Consider the following 23,614-nt stretch of genomic DNA (forward strand, 5'->3'; position numbering starts at 1 on the left):
TTAAAAATCTTTTTTAGGGGTTGGGGATTTAGCTCAGTGGTAGAGTGCCTGCCTAGCAAGTGCAAGGCCCTGGGTTCGGTCCTCAGCTCCGGAAAAAAAATATCTTTTTTAAGCCAGGCAATAGTGGTGCACACTTTTGATCCCAGCACTCAGGAGGCAGAGGCAGATGGATCTCTGTGAGTTCAAGGCCAGCCTGGCCTACAGAGTGAGTTCCAGGACAGCCAGGGCTACACACACACACATACACACACACACACACACACACACACACACACACACACACACACACCTGTCTCAAAAACAACAACAATACTTTTTAAATTATGCGATGAACGCCTTTAATCCCACCCAGCAACTTGGGAGGCAGAAACAAGTGGATGACTGTGAGTTCCAGGCCAGCCAGGCTAACACAGTGAGTTCTGGGCTAACCAGGGTTGACAGCGAAAGCCTGTATCTAAATAAAACAAGCAATAACAAAATGTGCGTTTGGGAAACGGATGCAGAGAGAGAGAGGTATGGGGACTTCAAGGCTGGTCTCGACAACACTGTAAGACCTTGGAGCAACAGAAATCTGTGGCACCTCGCGTTTGTCCTGTCTCTGCTTCAACCAGACCTGGGCACTCCCTCCTCCACACGGCATAGGCAGTCAGTCTTCCCCACTCCACTGCAATCCCCTGCCTACGAAGTCCACTCCAAACTAGAGGGTGGACTTTATAAGGCAGGAACTGTTTCTTGTGGTGTCCTATAAAGTAATGGGCTTAATTGAGGCGGGTGCAAAACCACCACCACAGACGCAGCTTGGGGCTCTTAGCAATGCGAGCTCTCCAGGCTCCCAGACCCTAGACTAGAAAATAATGGGGATGGGGATGGGCACTGCACCTCAAGTCACCTTTTTTTTTTTTTTTTTTTTGGTTTTTCGAGACTGGGTTTCTCTGTGTTGCTTTGCGCCTTTTCCTAGAACTCACTCTGTAGACCAGGCTGGCCTCAAACTCACAGAGATCCGCCTGCCTCTGCCTCCCAAGTGCTGGGACTAAAGGCGTGCGCCACCACCGCCCAGCTCAAGTCACCTTTGTTGTCGCTTTTCAATTGTGTGTATGTGTGCATGCATGTAGCTAGAGTTTTCCTGCCTGGCCCACAGTCAGGACAAATCTCTCTCACCCGCCAGTCCCATAGCTGCTCAGACCCAACTGAGTAAACACACAGAGACTTATATTACTTATAAACTGTATGGCCACAGCAGGCTTCTTGCTAACTGTTCTTATATCTTAAATTAACCCATTTCTATTAATCTATAAGTTGCCACATGGCTTGTGGCTTACTGGTATCTTTTACATGTTGCTTGTCATGGCGGCGGCTGGCAGCGTCTCTCTGCCTTAGCCTTCCACTTCCCAGAATTCTCCTCTCTCCTTGTCCCGCCTATACTTCCTGCCTGGCTACTGGCCAATCAGTGTTTTATTTATTAACCAATCAGAGCAACACATTTAACATACAGAACATCCCACAGCACATGCACATGGGGTACAGGTACCCACAGTGTCCACAAGAGAGGATCAGGTCCCTCGGAGCTAGAGCTACATGTGATTGTGAGCTACCTGACATGGGAGCCGAGAACCAGGCTCCTCTGGAAGAGCAGTAGATGTTCTTAACCACTGAGCCATCTCTCCAGTCGTGTCTGTCTTGTCTTTTTTTTTGTTTTGTTTTTGGAGACAAAAAGGCCAGCCCTCAAAAAAATTATATAGAGATATATTTTAAATATATATATTCTAAAATATATACAAATTATATACATACATATATACACGTATATGTTATATATATATATATATATATATATATATATATATATATATATATAGTCTCAGGGATTTCTCCGTGTAGCTTTGGAGCCTGTCCTGGATCTCACTCTGTAGACCAGGCTGGCCTCGAACTCACAGAGAAGAGATCTGCCTGGCTCTGCCTCCAGAGTGCTGGGATTAAAGGCGTGCACCACTGCCACCGCTCAGCCAGTCTTAAATCTTTTAGGTGTGCCTGATGCATGCTCAGTTTGAAAATTGCTGACTTTGGATAAAAATTGTTGCTATTTTCTCTAGTGCATTGTTCTGTGGGTGTATCAGTTTCTGGGAGTGTTACAGTCTCCAGTCCTGCTTGGGATTTGCTACCTGTGGTGTGCTCTCTTCCTGCTGAACTTTGCTATAGGCTTGTCTGTTCAAATGACCCCTCAGTCTGTCATCCTTCAGAATTCCTCTATGTTGGACAACACTGTCTTAAAAGTTTAAGATGAATCATGCCTTCCCAGCCACTGGCTGTGTAGAATATTCTCATCCACTTACCTGGTTTTCATCTTTATATGTAAAATGACTCTTGTCATGTATATAGTTTGGCATTAAAAAAAACCATTTGATAATTTAATATGGTTCAATTAGGGATTTGTCTTTTACTATATATGTGTGTATATATAATGTATATTAATATATAATTGTATATAATCATATATCCCATATATTGTGTGTGTGTATATATATATATATATATATATATATATATATATATATATATGGTTGCTTGAATAGGTATGGCCCCATAGACTCATGTGTTTGAATGCTTGGCCATATGGAGTGTCACTATTAGGTGATGTGGCCTTGTTGGAATAGGTGTGGCCTTGTTGGAGGAAGTCACTGTGGAAATAGGCTTTGAGGTCTCATATGCTCAAGCCAAGCCCAGTGGGACAGACTTCTGATGCCTGCAGATCAAGCTGTAGAACTTTCAGCTCCTTCTGCAGTACCACACTGTCATGTCCTACCATGATGATAATGGACTAAACTTCTGAAACTGTAAACCAGCCCTAATTAAATGTTTTCCTTTATAAGAGTTGCCATGGTCATGGTGTCTCTTCACAACAGTAGAATCCCTGAGACTATATATATATATATATATATATATATATATATATATATATATATACACACACACACACACACACATACGTGTATATATGTATGTATATAATTTGTATATATTTTAGAATATATATATTTAAAATATATCTCTATATAATTTTTTTGAGGGCTGGCCTTGAACTCACACAGATCTGTTTGTCTCTGCCTCCCAAGTGCTAAGGTTAAAGGCATGTGCCACTACACCTAGCTTTATGAGGCACGTTTTTAAAGCTTGGACAGTGCTTTGACCTGAAGTGTGTTTGGCTGGAGTTATCTGTATACCGAAGGAGGCTACTCCCAGGGGTAAGACAGGCTTGTCCAAGGAGGTAGGGGCTATGCAGGTAGCCCTGCGGGAAGATGGTCCAGATAAGCTGCCGAGTAACTGGATAGAGGGTCCTGCCCTCAAAAGCCAAGGGGTACTGAGAGTTTGCGTGAATGGGAACACAAAAGAAAGCATTTAAAGATGTAAAGGTATGGGATAGGTCAGGACCATCAGGCCTTGGACCATCTTATAAGACCCACTGGACTGTTGGGTTGTACAGAAGAGCCCAGCAGGCATCTTTAGAGAATGTTGGGGCCTTCAAGGAAAGTGTTAGGTTCCTTCAGGGCAGTGTGACAGGGTATGCAGAAATGAAGGTATCCCAGACTTTGGGCAAGAACTTAGCAAGTAGCCGGGCATGGTGGCGCATGCCTTTAATGTTAGAACAGGGCTTTTGACTTGAGTGTGACATTATTCATGGATGGAGCTGGCCTCTAGTTTGTAGACTAGACATGGCCCCAGGAGAGGCTGGCAGTCCAGAGGCTTTGGGTACTCCTAGCTGACAAGGATGACAGGGAAGAGTCCTCAGACCCAAGGCTGGCTTCGTCCACTCCGATTTCCTAGGATGGGTAGGGCACAGGAAGCAGCTGCAGCCATGTACAGGGCCCACCTTGCAGTTGGATCCTTTCTGATCTGAAAGGTCTCCTCTTGGATATTAAAGACCGTGAAAGCCAAGCCTAAAAAGTGAAGAGAGCCTTGGGTCCTGAGCCTAGTTTAGGAAGCTTTTATCTGTTTTGAGAGGGAGCTTGTTTGGTTTATGAAACACAGAGCTGGGACAGCTTATTCCTGACTCTTAGGATGCAGATTCATGTACTTGTGCATGGCTCTAACTAGCCTAGATTTAAGGAGTGTAGGCTTCTTGGAAACTTTCTATTGTCTGTAGTTATCCCATGTAATAAACAGGTTATCATATAGTCTGAACAGGTCCCTCCCCCGTTGTTTCCTATGCCAGTGGCCGGACAGGACCAGTGGGGCTCTCTATATTAAACACAGTAATGGAGCCTGTCCTGTTCATAACTGGGTTACGAACATGAACTTCCTTAGCCCAGAACTGAAGACCATCAAACAGACATTTCCTTGTGTGTGTGCAGAAAGTAGTTACAAAAATATGTGTGTCTTGCCAGGTTAGGTCATAAGCCACAGTGAAGCTGAGGGATTCTAGCTAGATGGTGGTAGCTTAGACTGTGCGTTTGGGACAGGTCAGACTAAGGGAGAGGATGTGGACTCAGAGGGTGTAAAGGTCCTCATTAGCAACTTGGAAAGGGGAAGGATGCTTTTCTGAGAGAGAAAGGATGGCTTTTAATATTCTCTGAGTTCTCTGTCTGAAGTTCTGGATGGAGTGTGTGAGGGAGAATGCATATCAAGATGTTATTTTTTTTCTATTGTTGTAATAAATACCACAACCAAAAGCAACTTGAAGAGGAAAGGGTTTATTTGGCTTACACTACCCGCTCACAACCCACCATCGAGGGAAGTCAGGCGGGCGCTCAAACAGGAACCTGGAGGCAGGAACAGAAGCATAAACGGAGGGGTACTGCCTAGTGGCGTGTTCTCCCTCCAGCTTGGTCCCTTTCTGTCTTCAGCTCAGACTCACCTGCCTCAGAATGGCAACACCCACAGTGGACTGAGCCTCTTACATAGATCAGCAATTAAGAAAATGCCTCACAGACAGGGCCACAGGCCAATCTGACCCGGACAGTTCTTCAGCAGAGGTTCCCTCTTCCTGGATGACTAGGTTTGTGTCATACTGGCAGTTGACCTGTGACACCGTGACACCTGGTAAGGAAGAGCAGCTGGCGACTTCTGCAGGTGGACAGAAAGTCACCAGAGGAAGGGGGAGGGAGCAGGATTGTTAGGGGAGGTGGAGGCTGGTAGAGACCAGATCCAACAGGAGCTTGAGTATTCAGGAAGGGTCATCCATCAAGGATGGTCAGGGGAGAGGGGCTAGTGTGACAGAATCTAGTTGGGGACATGACATCCTTCCCATAGCTGACAGTCCTGTCAACAAGGTCACGAAGGCTTGGGTTAAGAGTAAGAAGTTTCCAATCACAGGATGCAGCCATGTGAGGTATACAGCATTCTTGATCTGGGAGAGGACAGGAGCCCAACTTTGTTATGAGGGAAAATAAGAACCCACCCCCTGCTCCCCACTGCCTTTTCAGAATCTGGGGGTCAAATTGGGGCCAATTCTTAAGAACACATCCCAGGCATGAGTCAGACTGAAATAGAGGTAGGCCTTACCAGAGTGCAACATTCACCCCCAAGGCATCACTGGCGAGCAGTAGACCTCCTAACTTGACTGAGGCACGCTCTAAGCTGGGGTGTTCTGGAAAACAAACACCCTCTTTACTTCTGGAGACAGCTCTACATAGTTTAGTCATGCCGGCCCAGAGTCAAAGGAATCACTTACAAGGGGAAACTGGTTTTGAACTGGCCCTGAGGGAAGATGGGGCTGAATGTCCTGGAAAAGTGAAAGCCTTTTTCTGTTGGTCCTTTAGAGCAGGAAGTCTGGCCAGGAGGGAAAGAGCACACACAAACACTAAGGCCACACCGGCCCTGCAACCTTCCGCTCTGAAGGACAGTAGGAAAAGCTGGGATGGGGGAAGAGGAGAGGGGAAGAGGGAAGAGAGTCCTCACTACAAATGCAGCCACCTCAGGGGTCCATGGTGAGAGTGAGGGGCTTCCAGAACAGCCACCCGCAGCCTTACAGAGCGCAGGAAGTCTTCATGTGTCAAACCAACATGTAAACAGGAAGGATTTCCACAAAGGAACCCTCAGCTGTACCCTGGCGGACAATGATCTAGACTCACAGTCTTACAAGGACATCCAGTTGTGCAAAGAATTATGATAAAAAAAAAAAACAACTTATACTCTAAGAGATAATAACTTTTGCTGGACCTTGAGGTAATAACACACCTTGAACCGGGCAGTGGTGGCACACACCTTTAATCCCAGCACTCAGGAGGCAGAGGCAGGCAGATCTTTGAGTTTGAGGCCAGCCTGGTCTACAGAATGAGTTTCAGGACAGCCAGGGCCACACAGAGAAATGTCTCAAAAAACAAAAACAAAGGAAAAAAGAAAAAAAAAGAATTAAGACTGCTTTCCTATTGTGCATTTACCCTCTTTGTTTAATATGTCTTTGAGAGAACAATGTATTTACTTGCTTTGGATTTTCCACTTATATTCCCTTTTGCAACCTAAGCTAATGCACAGCTGTGACCTTATGTATTCCACGCCCCTGCCCCACAGTAATGCATGTGTGCTCTAATAATCATTTGCTGAAAGCATCAAAACAGAAGTTAAATGCAATCCTATAAAATGGACATCCATGATAAATGTCACACACCACATTCAGCTACTGCTTTATAAACAAGGATGTTTGAGGTCTGGGTTAGCTGGAGTGACTTAATCCCTTGTAAAACTGTTAAAGAGTTTCTGTAAAGTATCCCTCGTTCATTCCCCACATGATGATGTGATGTTCATACTACAGAGAAGAGTGTGAGGGGCCGCACACATGGACACAGTTATAGGCACAGATTCAGACCCCTACCACAGGGAGGACAGAGGACAGAGGACACTATGAAGCAGAGCATGCAAATCTGGACTTGCTCTCGGTTAAACATCACCAAGAGCTTAGGTTTTTTCCTCCCCCTCCCTCCTTAATAGGACATCCACACTATTATTGGTGACTCCTAGCTGGTAATTATAAACACCAGAATGAAGAGAGGCCAAGGCAGGCAAGGAGAGCATTCCGTCCGGGCCATCAGAAGGTGCCCAGATTGACAAGTCAAAGGTGCAGGGTTGAAAGACCAAGACAGATCTAAAAAAAAAAGATGTCATAAAGAAAATACGCTGGGACTAGGGCTATGGCTTAGCAAGGCGCTAGTCATGAAAACATGAAGACCAAGTCTGATCACCCGCACCACATGAAAAGCTGGGCACCTTCTTGTAATCCCAGTGCTGGGGAGGGAGAGAGAGACAAACATGGATGTAAGGTTGCTAGATCTTTATTTGAAAAAAGCAGAAACAAACTGGCATATTCTCAGTTTCTCACCTGATCTGGAAGTTTGCTCCTACATACTTTTCAATAAAAATTCATTCAGCCATAGCATATTTTTACTGTAATTTATTTATTTTTCTCTTGAGACAGGGTTTCTCTGTGTAACAGCCCTGGCTGTCTGAACTCTTTGTAGACCAGGTTGACCTCAAACTCACAAGAGATCCACCTGCCTCTGCCTCCTGAGTGCTGGGATTAAAGGAGTGTGCCAACATGCCTGGCTTATTCACTCATTTTTAAATGATTTTTTTAAACCTTCAGATTGCCAGGAATGAATTTCCTGGTATGAAGAGAGATTGTGTGTGTGTGTATTTCTTAATGTCAAAAGACAGAATCAACTATCTTCAAAAAATAAAAATCCAAAGGGCTAGAGAGATAGCTCAGCAGTTAAGAGCACTGGCTGCTCTTCCAGAGGACCCAGGTTTCAATTCCCAGTACCCATAGGGTGGCTCACAACTGTCTGTAACTCCAGTTCCAGGGGATCCAACACCCTCTTCAGGCCTCCACAGGCACTGCGTGCACATGGTGCACAGACAATACATACAGGCAAAACACCCATACACATAAAATATTGAAAATAAAAATCCAGTTGTGGTTTCCATTTATAATTCTAATGCATAATGAAAAAGCTGAACTTGTGATTTGAAATCAAGCTTCAAATGATCATCTTTCAGTTATATAAAAACATAGTTTGTTTTCAGACAGGGTCTCAATATGTAGACCAGACTGGTCTCAAACTCCGATCTACCTGCTTCTGCCTCCTGAATTTTGGGATTAAAGGCATATAGCACACCTGGCAAAAAAAACCCCAAAAACCTAACTTTGTAAACGTCAGCTGCCAACCTAAGGAGACCACTGAAGTCTCACTTACTGTGGTGGTTTGAATGAGAATGGCCCCTACAGGTTCATAGGTTTGACTATTTGGTCTCCAGTTGGTGGAACTATTTGGTAAAGATGAGCGTGTCACTGGAGGGGACCTCCAAAGCCCACAGCACTCCTAGTTAGCGTGCTCTCCTGTGCTTGTGTCTCAAGATGTGAGCTCTAAGCATTGCTCCATCCTGCCTGCCTGCTGCCACACTTCCTCCTCTTATGATGGGACTCTAACACTATGGAACTGTGAGCCTCAAACTAAATGCTTTCTTCTAAGCTTCCTTGGTCATGGTGTTTTGTCATTGCAATAGACAAGTAAATAAGATACTTATAAAGTGCTGTGAACACCAAAACTCAAGGTGACAGTTAAAGCTAAGCCAGATTCCAAAGGGCAGTGTTATATGAAGAGAAAGCAGAACTACCTCCTTTAAAGGACACAGCAAAAACAACTTCTAAAGTGGATTATGCACATGGGAACTATAAAAAGCAACAAAACACAGCTTTGGACAGTTCTTTTTTCTTTAAAGTCTCTGAAATGTAACATTTGTGAGCTACACAGGAACCCTACCCATATTTTTTTTTGTAGGACAATTCATAAAGCATTAAGAGGAAGACAAGAGATACAAAAATAGTTTTCCAGGGTACCCAGTATTCTGGAAATAGACATGCACTTGTGTGTAAACGTCTCAGGGAGAAAGAACAAGAGCATGATATGAGGACACTCCCTGCACAGCACAACTCTAGTCTGCAATGGATGCCAAGTCAGAGTTCACAGCTGCCTCTCACTCTTTAGATCTCAATCATCTCAGACCTTTGCATATTTATATAAATAACGCTTTAGAAAGACTTCAAACCCAGGAGCAGGTTAGAACCAACAGTACTGCTTTTTCTTTAGTGACCAGGCAGCTCACGGACAATGGCCACACGGACTTACGTGAGCGGCTGTCGAGGGAGACAGGCACACACTACTTTAGGGTCCATCACATTCCCCTCTGGATGCACACTGGGTTGGAAAGGTGCTGAGACACATGTGTGATGCTGAGTATGGGAAACCTTGTGTGCTGTGATGCAATTTCATAGATGAGCACTTCAAATTCCCAGTAGCTATTAACTTAAACAGATTTAAAACAATTTGTTTTGTGGCATATCCTTAAATACAAAGGTCTAAGGTACTGTCTATATAAGCTTAATTGTTCCTCCTAGAATATTCAATTCATTCAAGATTTTAAAAAGGTCACTGTGGACTGGGGATGTAGATCAGTGGTAAAAAAAACTTGCCTAGCACAAGCAAGATCCTAGGTTTGAATCCCAGCAGCACAAAAAGTCAAAAAAGCTCATGGAAATATAGCTGTGTATGTCTATTTACAACTGGATCTGGAGATATAGGTACTGAAATACACACATATGGATACTAACTTTCAGTATGATATTCTTATGCTATCCTTTTTTCTTAAGTTTTTAGTTAGCTTGCATCTCAAAACAATTTCCCAAGCTCCTTCGGTATCTTCATGAAGGCTTCTCCTTCATTGGAAGAATTCTGGTTTGACCCTTTTCCACGGTACAGTCTGATTGTAGCCTCAGGACCTATCCTGTGTGAACTCTCTGATGGACACTGAGTCGAGACTTTCTGCTGAAGGCTTTTCCACATTCAGCACACTCATAGGGTTTCTCTCCTGTGTGGATTCTCAAATGTAATCTAAGAGTTGATCTCTGGCTGAAAGTTTTGCCACATTCAGTACATTCATAGGGTTTTTCCCCAGTATGAGTTCTCATATGGATGATGAGTTGTGAGTTCTGGATAAATGATTTTCCGCATTCACTGCACTCATAGCGTTTTTCCCCTGTGTGAATTTTCTGATGTATAATGAGGTTTGATTTCTTAAAGAAGGTTTTTGCACATTCATTACACTCATAGGGTCGCTCTCCTGTGTGGATTCTCTGGTGTGTAGTGAGTTCAAACTTCTGAGCAAACGTCTTTCCACATTCATTGCATTCATACGGCTTCTTCTCCATATGTGCTCTCTGGTGCACAATAAGGTTTGACTGGTGGGTAAACGCTTTTCCACACTCAGGACATTCAAAGGGCTTCTCTCCAGTATGAATTCTCTGATGTTTGATGAGGTTTGCCTTATGGGAGAAGGTTTTCTTACACACATTACATTCATAGGGTTTTTCTCCTGTGTGTATCCTCTTATGGCTAATGAGGAGCGACTTGAAGGAGAAGGCCTTGTCACAGTAATTACAGACAAAAGGCTGAACTAAGTTCTTAATTTTCTGGTGTTTAAAGATGACTTCTTTATGGCTGAGAGACTTTCCATTCCCATTGTATTCTGAGTACTCTACTCCAGCATGGGGCTTCTCCTGCTTCAGATACAGAAGTGGGTTCCCAAATCCATTGCACTCCTCACTCTTCCTTCTTATACAGCTTCTATTACCAAGTAAGTCTGAATTATGTTTCAAAGTTTTTTCATATAAATCATATTTATAGGGAACTTGTGTTAACGAAACAAAGTCTGTGTTCAGATTTAAAGTCTTTTCAAAAAGACTGCCTCTTTCTTCAATTGGTGGTTGGTTCTTGAGAGTCATAAGTGGCCTCTCCTGCTCACCTGGGTCTCTGGGGTCCTTCTCCACCTGGTCATCGGCCTTCCACACTTCTAGGACAAAACACAGTGAAAGGCACTGTCTTAAGCCTTCTTTGTTAGAGTGGGAAATCCCTACAAGTGCTCCCATTATAGAGCTGACTCTGCTTTCAGACCCAGTCTTTTAGTATTAAAACACAATCCCCAATGCAAACTTTCTTCATCTCCTAAGCTTTGAAAGGACAATAAGTATACGCTGGAGGGGTAGTATTTCCTGATGACAAAACGCCCTTAAAATGAGCAGAAAAAAGCTTGCCAGTGGTGTCGCACGCCTTTGATCCCAGCACTCGGATGGAAGAGGCAGGTAGATCTCTGTGAATTTGAGGCCAGCCTGGTCTACAGAGTGAATTCCAGGACAGCCAGGGCTACAGAGAGAAACCCAAACAAAACAAACAAAAAAATGGGCAGAAAAAAAACAAAATAAAAACGAAGGTCAAAGCTGGATGTTGTGGCTCAAGTTCACAATCCTGACACTCAGGATGCCGAGGTAAGAAGACCAGCCTGAGTTTATTTAAGGCCTATCTGGGCTATACAGGAAGAATCTGTCTCAACACCATTCTTCCTCCCCATGATCACAAACAAAAATAAAGGTTGGCATAAAATGACATGGGAAAGGTAGTAATTCAGTGATGAAGATTTCATAGAACCCTCAAGGACAATGAACAGTTAGCCTGGAGACCAAGAAAATACGTAGGTGGTAAGTGACCAGACTCGGGGAGAAGAGCTACTGGTGGCTGACACTTTAGTTCTAGATGACAGTGACAGGCTAGCATTGGTTTACTCTGCTCACCTATACTATGTGTCACCCTTTTGGAGACTGGGTTTCATCATGGAGATCAGGCTGGCCTAAAACTTGCAGCAATCCTCTTTATTACAGGCATGTGTCACAACAACTGGGCCCAAAGTCACTTTTTTTTTCAATACGTGTGGGTATTTTGCTTGTATGTATGGCTGTCCACCATGTGTGCTTAGTACCCACGATGCTAGGAAGAGGGTGTCAGATTCCCTGGAACGGAAGTCACAGCTGGCAATCAAACCCAGATGTGGTTAGTCTTCCTAGCCTTCCAAGGATGGACTCACAGGGAGGCTATCATCCAGCATTGCTGTGGGCTCTGGGGCTCCACTGGTACACTCTTCCCAACCCCAAAATAACTTATTATTAAAAACAATTTTTAGTGGGATTGGAGAGATGGTTCAGAGATTATGAGCACTGGCTGTTCTTCTAGAGGACCCGGATTCAATTCCCAGCACCCATATGGTGGCTCACACTACTATCTGTGACTCCAGTCCCAGGAGATTCCAATGCTCTTTTCTAGCCTGAGGGTACCAGCCACACACATGGTACACAGACATATGGGCAGGCAAAACACCCATACATATAATTATCTTTTAAAAAGATTCATTTACTTTTATTTTATGTGTATGGGTGTTTTACCTGCATGCTATGTTGGCAATGCCCACAGAGGCCAGAAGAGAGCACCAGATCCTCTGAAACTGGACTTACAAAGGCTGTCAGCCTCCATGTAAATGCTAGGAATAAAACACATATTCTGTGGAAGAATAGCCAGCATTCTCAATCACTGAAGTAGCTACGCAGCCCACCCCCCCCCTTTTTTTGAAGACAGCATTTCATTATGTAGCCCTGGCTAGTCTGGAACTCTCCATGTAAACCAGGCTGGCCTTGAACTCACAGAGCTCTACCTGCCTCTGCCTCTTCTGTGTTGGGATTAAAAGTGTACAACACTATACCCAACTTATAATTTTTACTTATTTGTGTATGTGTGAGTGCACATGCATGCATTACCATGGCATGTGAATGGAGGTCAGGGGACAACCATCTCTGACTGGTTCTCTCCCTCCACCAATATGGGCCCTAGGGATCAAACTCAGGACATTAGGCTTGGAAGGGAAGCAAGCGCCTTTACCCACTGAGCCATCTCACCGGTCCAAAAAGATTTTTTTTTTCAAATGTCTGTGGGGTCTATGTACAGGTACAGGTGCTCTCAGAGCCAAAGCTTTTGAAAGTTGGTGTTTCAGGTGGTTGGGAGCTGCCCAACATGGGTAATGAGAACCAAACTCGAGTCTGTCCTCTGCAAGAGCATACAGTATACACTGTCGACCACTAAGTCAACTCTCCAGCCCCACGAAATTAACTTTAAAGTGAGTATTTCTCACAGGCCTGCAGAGACAATCGCAATACAAGTCTCTGAAGACAACTCTCAAGTAGACAGCAAGATCCTGGAGTTAACTGGGCATCGTGGCACACATCTTTATTCCCAGCACTTGGGAGGCAGAGGCAGGCAGATCTCTGTGAGTTTGAGGCCAGCCTGGTCTGCAGAGCAAGTTGCAGGACAGCCAACACTGTTACATGAGAAACCCTGTCTGAATAACAAAAGTGAAAAACAAAAAACAACAAAATTATCTCACAGCACACACCTTTAGCCCAGCATTGAGGCAGGAGGGGTTAGACAGGTAATCTCTGAGTTCAAGGCCAGCCAAGGCCATATAAGTGAGACCCTGTCTTTAAAAAAAAAAATCTCAAAGGTGCTCAACCTGTTCAGACACTAGGACATCACTTCTACTAGACTAGCTCTTTATTTTCCAACTCACAGCTCCTGTAGTGAATTCTGAACTGACTGTTCTAACTATACTCCTGCCATCCCAGGCTAAAGATCCATTTCCCAAAGCCGTCCTTACCCACTGAAAGTAAGTTGCTGTAGTTCTCCAGCATCACATCCATGTAGAGAATCCTCTGAGAAGGGTCCAGCTGTTCCCACTCCTCCTGGGTGAAGTCCACAGTGACATCAGTGAATGAAACCGACCCCTGAAATGACACAGTTTGTTCTAAAGTGATGGGCTTTGGGAGAAACAGACAGGATATCTGAAAACGTACTCTTGCCACACTGTAAGCCACTCACCAGGAAGTGTGCTACTTGTTCAGTGGTCTGTCACAGCTCTGAACAGTGAAAACCTTCAGTTAGGACAGGGGCAGTGGTGTAACGAACCCCAGCACTTGGGAGGCACAGGCAGGCAGATCTTAGTTTGAGGCCAGCCTGGTCTACATAACAAGTTTCAAGCCAGCCAGGGCTACACAGTGAGACATGGCCTCAAAAATACAAGCTAGAAAGAAGCAAATCCACATGGATGCAGAGGTCTTCATCAAATAGCAAGGGAAAGTGAAGACCTTTCAAAAACACAAGGTCTGGAAAGTCTATTTCTCACCCTTTTCAAGGAACCACTGAAAATGCACCAAAGGCAGGTGCACATCTTGAATCCCAGCACTTGGGAAGCAGAGGCAGGTTGATCTCTTTGAGTTTGAGGCCAGCCTGGTCTACACAGTTTTCCAGGACAGTCAGAAGTACACAGCCCAAAGAGCAGTGGTTCTCAACCTTCCTAATGCTGCAACCCTTTAATACAGTTCCTCAGGTTGTGGTGACCCCAACCATAAAATTATTTTGTTGTTACTTCATAACTAATTTGCTACTGTTATGAATCATAATGTAAATATTCAATATGCTACCCCTAGAGGGGTCGCAACCCATGTGTTGAGAACCACTGCCATAGAGACCGTCTCAGAAAAAGAAAAGCACCAACAAAACAGTAATTCAAAAGGACATGAGAAGGGACAAATCAAGGGGAGAGCTGAGAGCAGTGCCCAGGAAGATTTGCAGAACAGCAGTGACTCTCCAATGACACCAGACGGTTTCTAGTGTCGACTGGAAGGAACTCCAAAGCAGGCATTTTGAGGGCTAGCAGACTAATTAAGCTGAGGGCAGGCTGCTACATGTGGACTCTAACATGCACTTGCTCTGGTCTCCCTTCAACACGTGCTAAGGATATTTCGCTCCCCATTCCACACCATGCTGCCTTGAATCAGGTGAGGACACTCCATCTTACAGATCTTCTGCTCTTAAAAACCAATTCCTGAGGGCTGGCAGTCAAGCGGTAAACCAAGCAGAAAACACTGAGCATTCTTCTCCTTCCAATCACAGTCCTAGCAAACACTCAACACCGGATGCACACTGTGACCAGTCAGATGCACCAACCGTGTTGAGGCCTGTGTTTTCAAACATTTCTCATGACCTTGCCAATGACTTCCCCAAATGAGACTTCTGTGAACTTTCAGGAAAGCTATAGCTAGACTAAGACCCAGGGATTTTCGTGGCTCATCTTCTAGCCAACTGTATAAACACGGCTTAGGTAAGCATTGCTAATGAGCGCTACGCTGCTGCTCACAGAAGACTGTCCTTTACATGCCACCAGCAATGCAAGAGTTGTTTCCTCTCACCTGACACTAGCTACTGTAATCTGAACACAAAGAAAAGGCCAACGAGATGGCTCCTTGGTCAAGGTACTTACTCAAGCCTGAAGATCTGAGTTGTTCTCCACCCTAAGGTGGAGAACACTGACCTCTGACTTCCACATTATACTATGCCACCAGCCACCGACCCCCACCCTATGCACACAAAAATGTAACTAAAAATTTAAATCTACCTGCTAGAGGGTTCAGCAGAGATGACATCGTAGGGAGCAGGTAGTGCATTTCTCAACCCAGGTGTGGACAGGCAATCACACTGTGCGTGTCTTCTTTTCTGGGGTGGGGTGCTAGGGGTCAAGTCCAAGGCCTCAGGGATACAAGGCAAGCACTCCACCAACGGAGCTATATCCCTCCCTAGTCCTTCAGTATGCACACTGCTATTACACAAAGAATTAGGAAAGACAGAGGGCTACCAATACGACACAGTGGTAAACCTGTCACCAACCTTGACAACCTGGTTCAATCCCTGGAACCCACACGATGGAAGAGAACCAACTCCCAAAACCAAAACACATGCTGTAGCACACACAAAAGAAACAGGGTTTCTGAGACCGTCTCATTGTGTAGCACTATCTGGAGCTGAATTTACAGAGCCCCTCCTGCCTCTGCCTCCTGAGTCCTGGGATTAAGGATATGGGCACCATACCCCTCAAACATTTTTTAAAAAACAGAATGAGGAGCCTGGTGATGCAGCATGCCTAGCCCTGTTAGGCAGAGACAGGCAGGGCTCTATGAATTCAAGGCCAGCCTGGTCTACAAAGTGAGTTCCAGGACGGCCAGAGCTGTTACACACCGTTTCCAAGCCAACAAGGGCTACACAGCAAGATCCTATCTCAAAAACAAAACAAAACAAAAAACCCAAACAAAACACCCAACGCTAAGCCACTAAGTGATAAAAGTAAAAAATAAAAAATAATAAGATAAAAGACAAACTAAGGACTAAGGACATCTTTGAAAAACACATCTGGCTGGGCAGCAGTGGCACACACCTTAATCCCAACGCTCTGGAGGCAGAGCCAGGAGGATCTGAGTTTGAGGCCAGCCTGGTCTACAGAGTGTGATCCAGGACAGGCACCAAAACTACACAGAGAAACCTTGTCTGGGGGGTGGGAGGGGTGGGGGGGGAGGGGGGGTGGGAAGAGAAGGAAAAAAAACATCTGGAAAAAAGTATTTGTAATGCACAGGAGCTGTAGAGATGGCTCAATGGTTAAGAGCACAGGCTGCTCTTCCAGAAGACCTGGATTCCCAGCACTCACATCGCAGCTCACAACATCTGTAACTCCAGTCCCAGGGAATCAAATACCCTTTTCTGGCCTCCAAGGGAACCAGGCACATAGGTGGTGCACAGATTTATGTGTCAATGCAAGATTCTGAAAATATCTCGTACATTCTAAGAGACTGGAACTTTCGCTGGACCTCACAGCCCAAGTTAATAATACATCTTAAGGTCACTTACACCACCAACCTACTGTGTACTCAAACTGCTTATTTAACCTGCCTTTAAAAGAACAATGTAACAACCGATCTTAGGTGCCTTGGATTTACAACCTAAGCTAATGCAGAGCTCCAATCTTACGTATTTTTCTGTGCCCCAACCCAGAGTAATGGACGTGTATCATTTGCTGAAAGCAGTAAATACAGAAGTTGAAAGCAACTTCCTAAAATCTATCATAAAGGTTGAAAGCATCCATTTATGGCTACTGGTTAATAAACAATGTTTAGTATCTGAGTCAGTTGGGATCAGTTGAAACCAGGGACTTAATCCCTTGTAAAACTCTGTTAAAGATTTCTGTAGAGTTCCATTCCTTCCCCATGTGATGCTTTCTATGCTGTTCAAAAATTACAGAGCAAAGCCCTTTGTTAGGGACAGACACCACTCACACACAAACACATACTACACATACAGATACCATAACAGACAGATTCACACTCATGAGACAGAGGATGGAAGACACGGGAGCATGGTGTAGAAAATTCGCAACTGAACTCACTCTTGGTTAAATGATTCCAAGAAGAAGTGCTTTTATTTCTTAGTATGACACCAATGTATTCTTGGTAACTCAGAGTTAATTACTAATTCATGTATAATCTATGAAGATATGCATGTATATAAAACACCCTGTGATGGCCTTCCTTGGTTGTCAACCTGACTACATTTGGAATTAAGTAAAACCCAAATGGCTAGGTACACCTGTGAGGAATTTTTTTTTTTCTTAATTAAATCGTTTTAAGTGGGAAGACCCACTTTGAATCTGGTTCTTCTGAGGTGGGAAGATCCACCTTTAATCTGGACCACACCTTCTGCTGGTAGCCTAGGATAAAGGACATGAGATGCCTGTTTGCTCTCACTCTCACTCAAGATTAAAGGCGTGAGCTACCACCGTCTGGCCTGGCTGAATTTTTTAAGCATCTGGAATAAGCTTTCCAATTTGCCAACATGTACAGCTCAGAGAATACTGAAAGCCCCTGGTGTGAACTATTCTACAAACCTGAGACAAATGCATTTGATTATCCTGATTCACCAACTGTGAGAGACAACAGCTGTGACTTTGTATATATATACACAACCTTTGACAACTTGTGAAAAAATAAGGACCCACCTAGCATTGCCTTTAGACCATTAAAGAGACTAAAAGCTAAGCAGGCTCCTAGAGGGAAGATAGAAAGTGTAGTTCACAAAGAGGTGCACAAAACTGCTAAAGAGCTGAATGAGTCTGCTAATTCATTCAAGCAGAAGCCTGGGGACTATGAATGGGAATGGATTTGAAGGGTGTGGGATAATGGTGGAACATGAAACTGGGTCAGGCTGAGTTTACTGATATGGGCCCTCTGAGTAGAGGCTAAGACACACCATAGTGTCAGGGCACCAGCACAACCAAAGAGCTTGTTGTCGCCCTTCCCCTGGGCCAGACCTTAGGGCTGGGGGTGTTCCTGCTCAGTTGGGGGAATTAAATGCAATGGGTTTATCGGCCCCCAAGTAGCAGGGGCCAGGCGACAGCATGGAATCGCCAAATGATTGTAGTTACTGTAATGGGCAGCATAGACAAAGCAACATCCATAATGGCCTGACCTGTAATGGCCAGCACAGGCAACGTGATTTTTACAGTGACATGACTGGCTAATCAATCATATTATTTCCAGGCATGAAACAGATAAGTCTATTGCATTTTATTTATTTATTTATTTATATTTTTTGGAGCTGTATAAGCAGAAAAATTTTCAAATGAAAGAAAGGCTACATTGTATCATGGCAAAAGGGAATGTGAACCAATTTCCAGACTTGAGACAGTTTGCAGACCCAGAAGGGCTTGAATGAAGGGCTGGCCAGGTTCCCCTGAGGGAAGACCTTGATAACATACCAGAGTTTTACTGTTAGTCTTCCTCTAGTCCTTCCTCAGAGGGACCTCTAGCCTTTTACACGGGTAACTGTGCTCTGGGGGGATAGATAACAATCAGACTTTCCAGGTCTGTTGGATACTGGTTCTGAAATGACTATGATTCCAGGAGATCCCAAGAAACAGTGTGGCCCTCCAGTTAAAGTAAGGGCTTATGGAGGCCAGGTGACTAATGGAGTTTTGGTAGAAGTCCAACTCACAGTAGGTCCACTGGGTCCCCAAACTCACCCTGTGGTTATTTTTCCCAGTCCTGGAATGTATAATTGAGATAGATATACTCAGAAGTTGGCAGAATTCTCACATTGGTTCCTGACCTGTGGAGTGAGGGCTATTATTGTTGAATGGCTAAACAGAAGACTTTAGATTGCCAAGAAAAACAGTAAATCAAAAAGTTTTCCATCTCTGGAAAAACTGCAGAATGAGTGCCGTGTTCAAGGACTTGAAAGATGCAGGGGTGGTTCCCTTCAACTCTCCTATCTGGTCAATGAAGAAGACAGATGGATCGTGGAGAATGACAGTTGATTACTGAAAACTCGATCAAGTAGTGATTCTGATTGCAGCTGCTGTACCAGATGTGGTGTCCTTACTTAAGGAAATTAACACACCTCTAGTCACAAGCACTCGGGAGGCAGAAGGATCTCTGCTGAGTTTGAAACCAGCCCGGTCCATATATCAAGCGAGCTCTGGGACAGCTTAAAACAAGACAACAAATCTCTTGATTAAAAATTAAGCAATAGATTTGGTCACTTCACACACACAAAGGTGGGCAAAGTGTCAGAGAACTGAATATGAAAACAAGGCACTGCTAAGCTGGGTGGAGGTGTCGCACACCTTTGACCCCCAGGAGACAGAGGCAGGCAGATTTCTGTGAGTTTGAGGCCAGCCTGGTCTACAAAGAGTTGCAGGACAGCTACAGTTGTTACACAGAGAAACCCTGTCTTGAAACAAATAAACAAAAACCATGGTATGGCTACATAATTCATTAAAATGATCAAATCTAGAATACTGGCCATGCCAAATGTTGGTGAGGATGTGGAAGCATGTTTTCATTCACTCATGGTGGGAATGCACTTCACTTGGAAGACAGTTTAACCGTTTCTTACAAAATGAGTCATGTTTTTACTATATGGTCCAGCAATCCTTGGTATGCACCCAAATGAGTTGAAAACCTATGCTCCCACAAAAACCTGCATTTTAATTGTCAAAACTTGGAAGCAATCAAGATGTCCTTCAAGAACTGACTAATACTGGACTGGAAATGCAGCTCAGTAGACAGAATGTTTGCCTAGAATGTACAAAACCTAGGTTCCATCCCCAGCACTGCAGAAACTGGGCACTGTGTCACATGCCTGTCATTCCAGTCCTTGGCAAAGGGGCAGATCAGAAACTGAGGGTTAGCATTTAAACCAGAGGTTCTCAACTGTGGGTCACACTCCTTTGGGGTTGAATGGCCCTTTCATAGGTCACCTAAAACCATCAGAAAACAGATATTTACATTACAATTCATAACAGTAGCAAAATTACAGTTATAAAGTAGCAATGAAAATAACTTTATGGTTGGGAGTCACCACAACATGAGGAACTGTATTAAAGGTCGAACCATTAGGAGATTGAGAACCATTGCTCTAAAAACATATTGAGTTTGAGTTGCCTATGCTACATAAGACCTTCTCTGCTACTCAAAACAGAAGGGACCCCCAAAATGGCAAGGATGGATGGGGTTGTTTCACTGAACCTGGAGCTAGGCTTTCAGAAAGCTCCAGCAATCCTTTCTCTGCCCCTCATATTCTAGAGATACTGGTATGGGGCAAACCCCACTATGATCCAAATTCAGGTCTTCATGCCTGTGCAGCAAGGGCTCTCATCCACGGAGCCATCTTTCTGGCCCAGATCTAACTCATCATACTTTCTACTTCATTTTCTATAAACATAACACTCCAAAAGCGAAATGAAAAACCAAGTGGGTAACATACAGTCAACTCACCTGGGACCTCATCATTTTCTGTGGTTGGGGTAAAGGCACAAAGCACAAAGGCACACCTGGAAGAAAAGGAAGCTTGTTATGATGGATCTGACCGTCTGGTACCCAGAATGTTCTGTTTAGAGACCACTACATACCCCCCAAAATACTACCCCCTCTTCAGAAAAAGCATGCTGGCAATATCTACTTTCAACCAAACACGATGAGACACACACACACATAAAAAAGGGCAAGGATAAGAATCTCACCATCAAGAGACAAAACAAGCCGGGCGGTGGTGGCGCACGCCTTTAATCCCAGCACTCGGGAGGCAGAGCCAGGCGGATCTCTGTGAGTTCGAGGCCAGCCTGGGCTACCAAGTGAGTTCCAGGAAAAAGGCGCAAAGCTACACAGAGAAACCCTGTCTCGAAAAACCAAAAAAGACAAAACAGAAGGCCCAACTCCTGAGGCTGTCAGATAAGGAATTTAAAGCAACTATGATTCCCACACTACAGGCTTTACTATAAAGGCAAACACAAATAACAAATAAGAAACTTCAACAAAGATGGAAACTAGAAGAAGAAAGAAAATTCCAGGTGGTGGTGCACGCCTTTAATCCCAGTACTCTGGAGGCAGAGGCAGGAGGATCTCTGTGAGTTTGAGGCCAGCCTGGTCTACAGAGGGAGTTCCAGGACAGCCAAGACTACACAGAGAAACTGTCTTGAAAAAACAAAACAAAACAAAAAGGAAAACACCAAGGACTTAGAGTATAGCTCAGTGGCTGTTCCGGTCTGGCTATGACGTGAGTCCCCAGCTGCCCAGTTCAATCACTGACAAGTGACTGAACCACGAGGGCCCCCCTTCATCTATGGATTAATCCCCAGTGGACTCCATGGTGCCATTAGTAGAAAATAGAAGGTGGGGCTCAGAGGAAGCAGCTTGCTAGGGCATGCCCTGGGAGATAAACCTTGTCTCCAGCTCCTTCCTGTCTTCCTGGTTGCCAGGAAGCAGCGGAGGTGAGCAACCTCTGCCTCGGTGTTCAACGTCGCCTTCGATTTAAAGAGATGGGATCAAGGGACTGTTGCCTGAAACCAGGAACCACAGTAAATCTCTCCTCTTTTGAGCTGCTTCTCTCAGGCATCTGCCACTGTAACAAAACACTAACGGGGAAAAAGGCAGAAATTCTTAGCATGCACGAGGCCCGATTAGATCCTTACAACAGTTTCCTGCAAAGGAATTAAACAGCAGTGAAAACAGCATTGAAATATCTGAGAAAGAGTAACTTTAGTTACTAAACTGCTCGATTTAGTTTTTGAGATGGAGTCTCATCATCTAGCCCAGGTTAACCTCAAATTCATGATCCTCCTGCCTCAGGCTCCCAAGTGCTGGGATGACAGGAATGAGATACAATACCTGATGTGCATTAAACTGTTTACCCCACAAAACAAAAGTTTACAATTAATGACCTTAGGTCATTCCTACCCCCATTCCCACCCAAACCTTGAGTGCATTAACCCAAAGCAAGCATAAGGATGGAAACAATAACAGTAAGAGCAGAAATCAATCAATTTCAAACAATGGAGAATACAATAAAACCAAAGCTGGTAAATGGAAAGATCAATAACACCAATAAAACTAACCAGACTGGCCAAGGAAAAGGAACCCCAGCTTGGGTGTGGAGGGATGGTAACACCCGTCAGGCTGAAGCAGGACCACAAGTTCTAGGCCAGCCTGGCTACACAGAAAGACCTTGCCTAACCACACAAAATCTACAATCAAACAACAAAGAACACAAATGACCAATATCTGGAATGACCCAGGGCACATTATCATAGTTGCTGCGGATAGTAAATGTCTTCTTTGGGGACTAGAGATTTGGTTTAAGAATGCTCACTGCTCTTCCACAGGACCAGGGTTCCATTCCCAGCACCCACCTAGCAGATCACAACGGCCCATAACTCCAGTTCCGGGTCCCTCAGGCACCAGGCACACAAGTGAAGCACAGACATACATTCAGGCAAAACATCCATCACATAAACATTCTTTAACAGTTTAAAATGTAAACAATGGAGGGGTGGAGAGACACTCAGTGGTTAAGAGCACTTCCTGTTCTTCCAGAAGACTGGAGTTCAGTTTCCAGCACCCATGTGAGACATTCACAGCCACCCACCCAGAACATCAACTCCAGGGGATCTGATGCCCTCTTCTGGCTTCTCAGGCACCAGCACGCATAGGGCATATAAGGCGAAATCACACATAACTGAAAACAACAAAAATTAATATTTAAAGAAAGGAGGTGGGCTGCTCAACCATAGGTCATGCCTGCCGGAAGACTAGGGAGGCTGCAGCTCACGAACCTCCCTCACAATCTTGGTTCTCTTAGGCACGCATGCCCTGTCCACCCATAGGCTACATCTGCCAGAAGACCAGGTAGGCCATCCACCTGCTGGATAAGTGACCACACCAGCCACCAGCAGTCTAGCCCCCAACTCAGGTGGAAATCCCCTGCTCAACCACAGGCCACACATGCCAAGAAGACCAGAGAGGAAACAAAAACCAAGGAACAAAACACCAACAAAGACAAACCCAGAAGTCAGCACTGAGACCTAGAATCACCACCAACCCAGATGCCAGATGCCAGCGTAAGAGCACAAAAACAGCCAGGGCAATATGGCACCCCCAGGGCCCAGCTGTCCTACTACTGCAAGCCCTAAATATTCCAACACAGCTGAAGCACAAGAAAAAGAGGTCCTTTAAGAAGTGAGTAAATCACTTAAAGAAACTGAGGAAAAGACGAACAAAAAATTGGTGGAAATGAGTAAATTCCCTAAAGAAAGCCAAGGAAAAACAGTTGAAGGAAACAAATCAAAATGTTCAAGATCTGAAAAATGGAAATAGAAGCAATAAAGAAAACACAAACTGCCGGGCGGTGGTGGCGCACGCCTTTAATCCCAGCACTCGGGAGGCAGAGGCAGGCGGATCTCTGTGAGTTCGAGGCCAGCCTGGTCTCCAAAGTGAGTTCCAGGAAAGGCGCAAAGCAACACAGAGAAACCCTGTCTCGAAAAACCAAAACAAACAAACAAACAAACAAACAAACAAAAAACAAACCAAACAAAACAA

The 23,614-nt window shown here is 44.5% G+C and overlaps 1 protein-coding gene across 3 annotated transcripts in view; it reads right to left on the reverse strand.

The window, feature by feature from the left end:
• Nucleotides 1-7,246: 7,246 nt before the first annotated feature.
• Zfp1 (ZFP1 zinc finger protein) overlaps nt 7,247-23,614 on the reverse strand; it is a 29,530-nt gene continuing 13,162 nt past the window's right edge. Inside the window, exons 2-5 of one of the 3 annotated variants that reach the window (XM_052728571.1) lie at nt 20,519-20,574; nt 13,519-13,645; nt 12,257-12,351; nt 10,641-10,836 (exon numbers count right to left, since the gene is read on the reverse strand). In XM_052728571.1, the coding sequence (XP_052584531.1) occupies nt 10,765-10,836; nt 12,257-12,351; nt 13,519-13,645; nt 20,519-20,533 (309 nt within the window). In that variant the 5' untranslated portion in view covers nt 20,534-20,574 and the 3' untranslated portion in view covers nt 10,641-10,764. Of the gene's footprint in view, nt 10,837-12,256; nt 12,352-13,518; nt 13,646-20,518; nt 20,575-23,614 lie in introns of those variants that run through there. The other 2 variants (XM_052728568.1, XM_052728570.1) reach the window with 2 other exon arrangements.

Source organism: Peromyscus californicus, unplaced genomic scaffold, assembly GCF_007827085.1.
Source record: "Peromyscus californicus insignis strain IS unplaced genomic scaffold, ASM782708v3 Scaffold_8__1_contigs__length_139910024, whole genome shotgun sequence".
Lineage (NCBI taxonomy): Eukaryota > Metazoa > Chordata > Mammalia > Rodentia > Cricetidae > Peromyscus > Peromyscus californicus.